Source organism: Scylla paramamosain, chromosome 23 (genome assembly GCF_035594125.1).
Source record: "Scylla paramamosain isolate STU-SP2022 chromosome 23, ASM3559412v1, whole genome shotgun sequence".
Lineage (NCBI taxonomy): Eukaryota > Metazoa > Arthropoda > Malacostraca > Decapoda > Portunidae > Scylla > Scylla paramamosain.
Window position 1 is genome coordinate 891,149 of NC_087173.1, and position 11,352 is coordinate 902,500.

The 11,352-nt window shown below is 35.9% G+C and overlaps 1 protein-coding gene across 6 annotated transcripts in view; it reads right to left on the bottom strand.

Annotated features, from left to right (window-relative positions):
• LOC135111976 (circumsporozoite protein-like) overlaps positions 1-11,352 on the bottom strand; it is a 187,110-nt gene that overhangs the window by 48,543 nt on the left and 127,215 nt on the right. For 5 of the 6 annotated variants that reach the window (XM_064025711.1, XM_064025708.1, XM_064025709.1 and 2 more), the window contains 2 exons: positions 2,735-2,788; positions 1,366-1,419 (listed from right to left, as the gene is read on the bottom strand). In XM_064025711.1, coding sequence (XP_063881781.1) covers positions 1,366-1,419; positions 2,735-2,788 — 108 coding nt within the window. The remainder of the gene's footprint in view (positions 1-1,365; positions 1,420-2,734; positions 2,789-11,352) is intronic. The other variant, XM_064025712.1, reaches the window with a different exon arrangement.

Consider the following 11,352-nt stretch of genomic DNA (forward strand, 5'->3'; position numbering starts at 1 on the left):
GAAACTGAAATCGAAATTTTTATATGCGATAGACACCAAAAGGTGATCCTGGGCAAATCATCGTTGTACCCTCCAGGGCCAGGTGGGAGCGTTGGGGTGTAGAGATGTGCAGTAGTAACAAAAATAGAGCCCCCTCGCTCCGCTAGGGGAATAATCCCTCCATAGATATTCAATACGTTACTAAATGATAAAGAAAATCATAAATTTTCTTTCATTTGCTGACAAGGAAAATTAAAAACGTGATGAAACTAATATTTTCAGAAATCTACAACGACGAGCCTCTAAAAAAAGGGAGACAAATAGAGTGGGCCGGCTCTAGTCATCAAGGCCCACGTCACCTTGACTTTTCAAGGTGACAATCAACACACACAGGCAAATAAGAACACTTCACAGAACAATACAAGCTTTCCTCTCTTTGATTTTACTTGAATAAAGCTGCAACAAAGGTTATGACGCTAAAAATTTACCTTAGGTTAGGTCGCAAATATTCATGGTAGTAACGCTTCCCGGGATATCAGAGTTAAAAATAATATCAATACCAATTGAAAAAAGAAAATGTAAATATGTTTTCTCCATAGAATGAAAGATTATTTTATTTCATTTTATTTTTATTCATTTATTTATTTATCTTTTTTTTATGTGGAAATCAAATCCACACTAAATGAAATGTGTTACAGTAATATTTTCCAAGGCCACTTTATCATAACATGCAAAATATTATTAATCTACATAACGATAAAACACAGTAAACGATAAATAAACGAATAAATTAGAATATCTGATATTTGTTACCTAATAAAGTCTCAGGTGAATATTCCTGTTATGCTGGAAAGTTTTTTATAATTGCATCTTTCCATTTTTTCACTCGTATATTCGTACATACAAAAGATAAATACGAAAAAAAAAAATTAAACTCCAAAATGATAGCTAAATATTAAGTTTCAACTGAATCTCCAAGCAAATATTTGTACCATAAACATGACACCATTATAGAAAATATATGATTTCGTATCCTTCTTTTCTCTATGCATACATTAAAATAAGCACACGAAGACTGGAATACATGTTACAATTAACATAATAGACTAAATTTACATTCTTCTTTCATATATATACCCTGGGAAGGCAGAAAAATGGGAGAAAAAAACAAAGCTCTGGAAAAAAGGTTTAAACTAATTCTTCAATGGATAATACTACTGACACGATACCATGGAAGCACATCCTTTCTTTCCTTCATAGATTCGTGGGAAGCAGAAAGGAGAAAGGCTGGCAACAGACAGATTTCGGTTGACATGAAAAAAAAAAAAAAGTTTAACATCGAGTTCCAAAACAGAGTGCACATGATGTAATGAAGCAGGTACTCACTTTCCTCCTGCACGTGTTGGCAGTGTTCACCGCGGCACCACCTGCCATCCTTCCCTGAAAATATCAAAACATCCACATAAGAAAGTGATGCAGCTTGACTATTCTAAAAAGAGCTAAAAATGAAGCATCATAAACAGAACTACCACAAATCATTTACTGCATGAGTTACAACATACACATGAACAAAAAACGAAAGAATAAATACTGAAGAAAAACACGAAATGTCATAAATAAAACGTGTCAAATTCATCCAACCAAGAACACATGGATACATGAAAAACAACACTGAAAACAGAACACACTTGAAACTCTAAGAATGTTAAATATGCACAACAGCTGCAACAAAATAAAACCTAAAAAAACAACAGCAAGGATATGCTTAGAAAATAATAAGTACCACTTCAGTCTAGCCATAAAAAGTATTCACGGCACAAAACATGAAAGTCCCTTTTGAGTATCTCCACCAAGGTGGCCTGACTCATCTATTCTTCTTTCTTTATTGTTGCTCAGCAATACAACACATCCACCTTCCTCCGTTTGTGTTTCTGATAACAACAACAACAACTCTCTGACCACTCCTAGTTATATACCTGCCTTTTCGTGTGGTTAATGCGAGGACACAGGATGTTCCCTATAACCTCTTACACAACAAAACAACAACAACAACAAAGGCTCCACAGACCACACAGATATCGTAGTTGCTGTTGGTTCTGGATGTCACCGCTTCTTGGTAAGGATTTCAACAAATGCAAACACCTGTGAGATCCACCCTACTTCATGCTTGTGCTGCTAACTCGTCTGGATGAAGCAATATATTTAGTATGATACATTTCACTGGACCTGCCTAGTATAGTTTTGTCTACATATTTCAGCTCCCGCTGTCATCTAAATACAAAAGCCTCACTGCAAAGCCAAGGTAGTGTTTCGCTGGCAATAACATTCCTATATACGCATTACCAAACGCATCCTATTTTTTTTAATCTTGTCGCTTACCAAACCAGTGTCAGACGCTCTTTTGATAAGGTCCCGCAGGAGGTCGTCTTTCCTACCACGGTAAGACTCACACGATTTACTCATATTTTTCCTGAAACATAATGTAATGAAGCTCTAGATGTCCGGCTGGAGATGAGGGCACAAAAATGAGAGACAAAAAAAAAGCTTTAGAAAAAGGTTTCAACTAATCCTTCAATGGATAATACTAATTACACGATACCATGGAAGCACATCCTTTCTTTCCTTCATAGATTCGTGGGAAGCAAAGAGGAGAAAGGCAGGCAACAGTGACAGGTTTCGGTTGACATGGAAAAAAAAAAGTTTAACAGCGAGTTCCAAAACAGAGTGAACATGATGTAATGAAGCAGGTACTCACTTTCCTCCTGCACGTGTTGGCAGTGTTCACCGCGGCACCACCTGCCATCCTTTCCTGAAAATATCAAAACATCCACATAAAAAAGTGATGCAGCTTGACTATTGTAAAAAGAGCTAAAACTGGAGCATCATAAACAGAGCCACCAGGTATCCTCTACTGCACGAGTTACAACATACACATGAACAAAAAAGGAAAGAATAAATATTAAAAAAAAAAAAAAACGAAATCATAAATAAAACGTGTCAAATTCCTCCAAGCAGGAACGCATGGATACATGAAAAACAACACTGAAAACAGAACACACCTGAAACGCTGAGAATGTTAAATATGCACAACAGCTGCAACAAAATAAAATGAACAAGCACAATTACATATATAACAAGATCAAATAAGAAAATAAAATAATAAAAAGTGAAAAGCTGGATGTCACTGCTTCTTGGTAAGGATCTCAACAAAAGCAAACACCTGTGAGATCCACCCTACTTCTCGCTTGTCCTGCTAACTCTTCTGGATGAAGCAATACATTTAGTGTGATACCTTTCACTGGACCTGCCTAGTATAGTTGTGTCTACATATTTCAGAGATCCGGCGGTCATCTGAATACAAAAGCCTCACTACAAACCTAAGGTAGTGTTTCGCAGGCAATAATATTCCTATATACGCATTACCAAAGGCATCCTATTTTATTAGTCCCGCTGCTTGCCAAACCAGTGCCTGACGCTCTTTTAATAAGGTCCCGCAGGAAGCAGTCTTTCCTACCACGGCAAGACTCACACGATTTACTCATATTTTCCCTGAAGCACAGTGATGAAGCTCCAGATATTAGTGTTTTCTACGATGCCTTTGCTATTTCGACACTATACATACATATAGAAAAAAAAAAAAAAACTGAGTGCTGGCTCCCGCGGCCCGCCAACCTACGCGGGTATTGTTTCCCTATGCGCTCATAGCAGAACAACCCAACAAGACAAGTCTTACACCCGAAAGTCTCCCACCCATAAAGCTTCCCATCAGCCCCCCACTGCTCCTAAACCACGAGGTCCTTCTCATCTCACACCTGCCAGGGCAATGACAAGAAAACATGAGGCACGCTGGAACAAAGAGGAGGATGCATTCAGCCCCGGTCTGCACGATACAACCCTGAGGAGAACGCTGGATGGCAGACACTATACAGCTTATAATCAAGCCCACGCCTACACCTCTGGAGTGGGCAGATGGAACAGAAGCCACCTAGTGCAGAAACACGCAAGTACCCCGGTGTTTGAAACGCAGGAAACGTACAGTGATAACTAGCATGGTTACAGAAGGGAAAGAAATAAATATGCTAGTGAGAGGAAGAAGAAGAAAAAAAAAAAAAAAAAAAAAAAACAGGGTGTTACAATTGCGGCGAATTCAATCATGTTCAAAGAAATTGTAGATTTGACCACAAACTCTTATGTGGCAGCTGTCAACGTTTAGGTCATAAGAGCCGCTTACGTCAACAGTATAGGGCATAGGATGATGGCGAGGAAGCATCTGCCGTTGTTGAAATAAAGGAGTTAAAAAAGGATTCGCTAACTGTCAAACACATTAATGCACAATCACTGTTATCGAGTTTGGACGAGGTAAAGTTATTGATAATAGATAGAAATATCGATGTTTTATGTATGAGTGAAACATGACTTCAAGCAAACACCCCAGATGGTTACGTAGAAATTCCTAATTGTGATTGATTTTTAGATGTGACAATGGTCGAGGAGCCGGGATATGCATGTATGTCCATAGTACCCTCAATCCCTCTGTCATTAACCTAGATGTGCCAAGACCGACAGGCGTGGAGGATGTATGGGTAAAGATACAGTGCAGGAAGTTGCCGGCCATCATCATTGGTTGTGTATATCGACACGCTAAGGCTTTAGCCACATCATTTGACTACATTCAAGATGTTTTTAGGATGGTAGGTCTGCGTGATAAAAGGATCTTTATCCTAGGTGATTCTAATGATGATATGATGACAACGGTTAATAAAATCAGTAAGATAATAAAAAACAGGTCGACACAAAACTGCCAAGAAAATTGCAAAAAAATAAACAAATAATAATAATAAAACTAGGGCGCATCATTATCACGACCGTCTCAAAGGCAGTAAAGGGAACACTTCGGCCACATGGAACGTCATTAATGAAATTATCCCCAGTCAGAAAAATAAACACTATCTATATTTTTTATAATCTAAGTGATAAAGCCGAAGAGTTCAATAATTTCTTTCCTAGTGTTGGAGAATTCACTTTTAAACGCTCACAGAAGGTAAATCTGTCGTCCATCTCCCTCAGTCTAATATTAATATTATCTCTGCTTTTAGGCCTGAACCCGTAGATACTAACACCGTTATATTAACAGTTAAAGATCTTAATGCAACCAGCTCTGTCGGCTCTGATGGCATAGGGTTACGGTTTCTCCGGGAAGCGTGGTGGTAGTTAAGTGAGGCTGAAGAGGAGGAGCACAAGTCATGCTGCGATTGATGGATGATGGCAATCAAGGGTCGCAAGAGAGGAGGCGGGACGCAAGGCGCCTTCAGGCCAGTCACTGCTGGCGTCCCTCGCCTCCCCTTCCTGCCTCGCTGCGAGGTGAAGGGGCCACTACCACCGCTGCCACAACACTTACACTACCTTTGCGTCTCAACGCTGAAATGAGTGAATGAATGGGAATGAACGGGAAATTAATGGTCACTTAGAATTGCTTATAACAAGTACATGTTACTGTTTTAAATCAATCTGTCTGTCTGCGTCTGTCTGTTTATCTCTGCCTCACATGTTCACTATAATGTTCTGTAAGAATGAGCATCCCAATCTCTGTTGCTTTGTTGCATTGCATCTATTTGTATTAATGGTGTGTGTGTGTGTGTGTGTGTGTGTGTGTGTGTGTGTGTGTGTGTGTGTCTGGTGTAACATTACGAGTGGAACAATATTTACCAGTATGGGTCAGTAGGTCTGTCTTCTGGTATATTTGGTAGTTTTAGGAAATCAATGACAACTACGTATTGTGCTTGAAAAATGGCATACCGTAAATACGAGGCCATGAGAGAAAAAATATAGTTAGGTCACTATGTATGCATTTTCTTTGCTTACAGTAATTGTTATCACGAAAGAATATACGAGTAACGGAAGAGGCATACGTTTATATTATGCAAACATTATGCTGTATTAATATCCCACTGACTAATTCAGTTGGACTTTTAATTAAGTACTCGCTGCAGGGCACGGTAAACTATTTATTAAAGTGCTTTACAAAAAAAAAAAAAAAATTGTGCAAATATATTGTTTAGAATGAAATATACCAGTTTCTGCCGCTATTTAAAACTACTTTGTCCATGTCTGTGTCTGCCCGCACATCCATCTGTCCCTCTGTCTATTTGTCTGTTTCTCTGTCTGCTTGCTTGCCTTCTATTTTTGCCTGCCTGCCTGTCTGCCTGCTTCTTTGCCTGCCTATCCTCTTCAAGTTAGGCTGACTATTTCCCTGTCACCCTGTCTGTCTGCTTGCTTTCTTTCTTTCTTTTTTGTATGTCCATCCACCTCTTTCCCCGCCCGTTAGTCTGTCTGCCTCCTTGCTTGCTTGCTTGCTTGCTTGCTTGCCTCCCTGCCTGTTTGTTTGACCGTCTGCCTTCCTGCCTACCTGTCCGCTCTCTCTCTCTCTCTCTCTCTCTCTCTCTCTCTCTCTCTCTCTCTCTCTCTCTCTCTCTCTCTCTCTCTCTCTCTCTCTCTGATGATTATCTAAAAATGCCAAAACATTATTTAACCCACTACTACGAAATACCAAGGTACTTGAAGGCTTGTCTGTAAGTGGTATCAGTGTGAACAGGTTACATCACGCTCCTATACAATCATGATTTACGCAGCACACCCTCCATAGTAGGTTGGCAGGCACTTCCCACACGTTAAGGAGTCCTTCTTAGTTTCACTCTCTAATTTAAACTTCTTTATGGATATGAAATGAAAATTCGGGATTTAAATTATCACTTTCTTTTTTAGTGCATAAACAAAAATGTGCTGGACAAATACAACGAAAAAATCTAAAAAAAACAAAAAAAAAAACAATAATAATATTTCAACCAAACTCCACAGTAACAAAAGCTTTCATAAATATATGAAGATATTGCAAAGGTCGCACCGAAATATTATTTATCACAGTACAACTACAATACCTAATTCCCGGGAGCAGACTCATGCAGGATATAAAAAGATGAAAGACAAGATAGCACAGAAGTCTCCTCCCCATCCACGCTCCCATCGATCCTGGAGAAGCTGGCAGGAAAATGGAAATAACATTTCCATAAAAAAAAAAAAAAAATGTAATTTGAAAGGAAAGTAATTAAGAGATGATTTCTACTTCTATCACATCTAGTCTACATACGGTCCTATTTTTATTATTGATATCAGATAAGACGTTTCCTCTTCCTTAAATATAACTGAGTGGGATACATGTTTACTAGGTGACTATAGTGATGGGTTAGTTGCCCGGCAAGGACTCCATTCCTTATACCATTATTGTGACGGGGTCAGCAGCAAGTCGCCGAGGAACCTAGCCATCACCAAGGTATCTTTAATGTGATTCATTTTCTTTGTTGTGAATTAGTTGTTTTTCTTCCTCAGTCACATATACCCTCATCAGATGACAGATGTAATCGCACCGAAAGACTAAATATTCGCGGTAAGATTTTTATAAGGAGGAGAACAGTGACAACCGGGGATTTGACATTAGATATTTATCAAGGCGAATTTTAAATGTTTCTATTGTATTTGACCTGACTACGTTGGAGGGCAATTCTTTCCAAATATTCACCATAAATAAATAAATAAATAAATAAATATATAAATAAATACATACATATATATATATATATATATATATATATATATATATATATATATATATATATATATATATATATATATATATATATATATATATATATATAGTAGTAATAGTAGTAGTAGTAGTAGTAGTAGTAGTACTAAAAAAGAACAAGAACAAGATGAATAAGAACAAATACTACTGATAGTTCACCTACTACTACTACTACTAGTACTACTACTACTAATAGTACTACAACTACAACTAGTACTACTACCACTACTACAACTACTACTACTACTACTACTACTACTACTACTACTACTACTACAGTAACTAATAATACCTATTGTTTTTTTTTTTTTTTTGTGTGTAGCAAAATATAATAGTAATGAAAACAACAGCGTCACCAACAACCACAACGATAACAAAGGCATCAGCCGAGGGAATGAGCGGAACGATAAGACTTAAATCAAACTTAACAGTACCACCACCACCACCACCACCACCTTCATTACCGCTGCGTCAAAATCCACACCAGGCTCTAATTTCATGGTACTTGTAGGTAGTGGAGTGTTTACATTAATTACTATCAAAAGTGCTGGTAACGAAACAGAAAATGTTGTCCTCTTTGGAAGAACACGTGGAGTCAGTGTAAAAAACAAAGTTGAAAAAAAAGGTGAATGGGAAGAATCGATTAAAAAAGATGAGAAATGAAAAGCAAATTATAAGGAAAAGGTAATTTCAATATGCAAGCCAACAGATATACATAATAACATAGTGAATAGTGGAAACGGAAGAAGGAAAATTCATAAATGTGGAATATGATTAAGGAAAAACAATGACAAGGGAAATTAAAGAGAAAATAAAAGATCAACAAAAGTAATCACAAATAATTAATATAAATAAGGCAAGAAAAAGTGGTATGAAAAAATAAACAAACAGGAAGCTACGCTACACGAGAATATAAAAAGACAACAAAACAGAAAGCAAAACAAAAAGCAATCGTAGAAAAAAAAAAAAAAAGATCAAGGCGAATTTTAAACGTTTCTATTGTATTCGAGCTGACTACGTTCCAGGGCAATTCAATCCAAATATATATATATATATATATATATATATATATATATATATATATATATATATATATATATATATATATATATATATATATATATATATATATATATATATATATATATATATATATATATATATATATATATATATATATATATATATATATATATATATATATATATATATATATATATATATATATATATATATATATATATATATATATATATATATATATATATATATATATATATATATATATATATATATATATATATATATATATATATATATATATATATATATATATATATATATATATATATATATATATATATATATATATATATATATATATATATATATATATATATATATATATATATATATATATATATATATATATATATATATATATATATATATATATATATATATATATATATATATATATATATATATATATATATATATATATATATATATATATATATATATATATATATAATATATATTATATATATATATATATATATATATATATATATATATATATATATATATATATATATATATATATATATATATATATATATATATATATATATATATATATATATATATATATATATATATATATATATATATATATATATATATATATATATATATATATATATATATATATATATATATATATATATATATATATATATATATATATATATATATATATATATATATATATATATATATATATATATATATATATATATATATATATATATATGTTTTTTTTTTTTTTCACATAAGAACATAACGTAAGAAATAAGGGAAGCTGCAAGAAGCAACCAGGCTTACACGTGGCAGTCCCTGTATGAAATATACCTACCTATTTCCATCTATTATCGCCATCCATAAAACTGTCTAATCTTCTCTTAAGGCTCTCTAGTGTCCTAGCACTAACAACATGACTACTGAGTCCGTTCCACTCATCTACCACTTTATTTGAGAACCAATTTTTTCTTATCTCCTTCCTAAACCTAAATTTTTCAAGCTTGAACCCGTTATTTCTTGTTCTACCCAGGTTGCTGATCCTAAGAACTTTGCCTACATCCCCCTTGTTATAACCTTTATGCCACTTAAAGACTTCTATCAGGTCCCCTCTTAACCTATGTCTTTCTAAAGAATGTAAATTTAACAACTTCAATCTCGCCTCATAAGGAATACTCCTCATCCCATGTATCCTTTTAGTCGTTCTCCTCTGTACTGATTCTAATAGACATATATCTTTCCTGTAATGGGGGGACCAGAACTGCACAACGTAGTCTAGATGAGGTCTGACCAGTGCCAAGTATAACTTTAATATTACTTCCGGACTTCTGCTTTTAACACTCCTAAAAATTAATCCTAATATCCTATTTACCCTGTTTCTGGCTTCTATGCATTGTTTCCCTAGACGGAGTTCAGATCTAACTATAACTCCTAAATCTTTCTCGTACCCTGTACCTACCAGAGTTTGGTTGTTTAATGTGTACCAACTGTGTGGGTTTCCTCTAACTACGCTAATTACTTTGCATTTATTGATATTAAATTGCAATTGCCATCCGTCCGTCCATTCATTCATTCTATCTAAATCTGCCTACAAGGAGATGGCATCCGATTTTGACCTAATTAATCTTTGTGTCATCCGGAAATTTACTAACATCACTACTAATTCCACTATCCAAGTCATTGATATATATTAGAAATAACAATGGCCCTAATACTGATACCTGGGGCACCCCACTAATTACATGACTCCACTCAGATTTCGAGCCGTTTATTACAACTCTTTGTCGCCTGTCACTAAGCCATGACCCTATCCAGCCCAACACCTTCCCATCTATCTCGTGTGAACTAACCTTTAGTAAAGTCCGGATATAAGATGTCATAGCTATCACTATTATCTATGGTGATAGTTATTCACGCGAATCATTAGCACAACTGGTTATCTTGGTGTATAAATTAGTATGTTGAACAGTAGCTACACCAGAAGCAGCAGAATTAGTAGTAGTAGTAGTAGTAGTAGTAGTAGTACTAGTAGTAGTAGTAGTAGCAGTAGTAGTAGTAGTAGTAGTAGTAGTAGTAGTAGTAGTAGTAGTAGTAGTAGTAGTAGTACAAGTAGTAGTAGTAGTAGTAGTAGTAGTAGTAGTAGTAGTAGTAGTAGTAGTAGTAGTAGTAGTAGTAGTAGTAGTAGTAGAATTTGTCGACGCCATTGATCTGAGGTACGGCTGGCCGATGGAAGGACTCCCCAGTACTTGTGTGTGTGGCTCCCCCAATGACGTCAACCACACCATGACGTGCAAAAAGGGGGGATTCGTATGTATCAGGCACGATGAGGTGAGAGATCTGACCGCCAGCATGCTCAGGGAGGTGTGCCACGATGTCTCCACTGAACCGACCCTCCTGCCGCTAGACGGCGAGCACCTGCGCTACAGAACAGCCAACACCACCAACGAGGCTCGAGTCGACGTCAGTGCACGAGGGTTCTGGACAAGGGGACAGAAAGCATTCATGGACATACGGATCTTTGACCCAATGGCCGCCTGTCACCACGAACTCTCCCTGGAGGCCGCCCACCGCAAGAATGAGCAGGAGAAGATCCGAGCGTATGGGGAGAGAATCCAACACGTTGACCATGGCAGCTTCACACCTCTGGTCTTCAC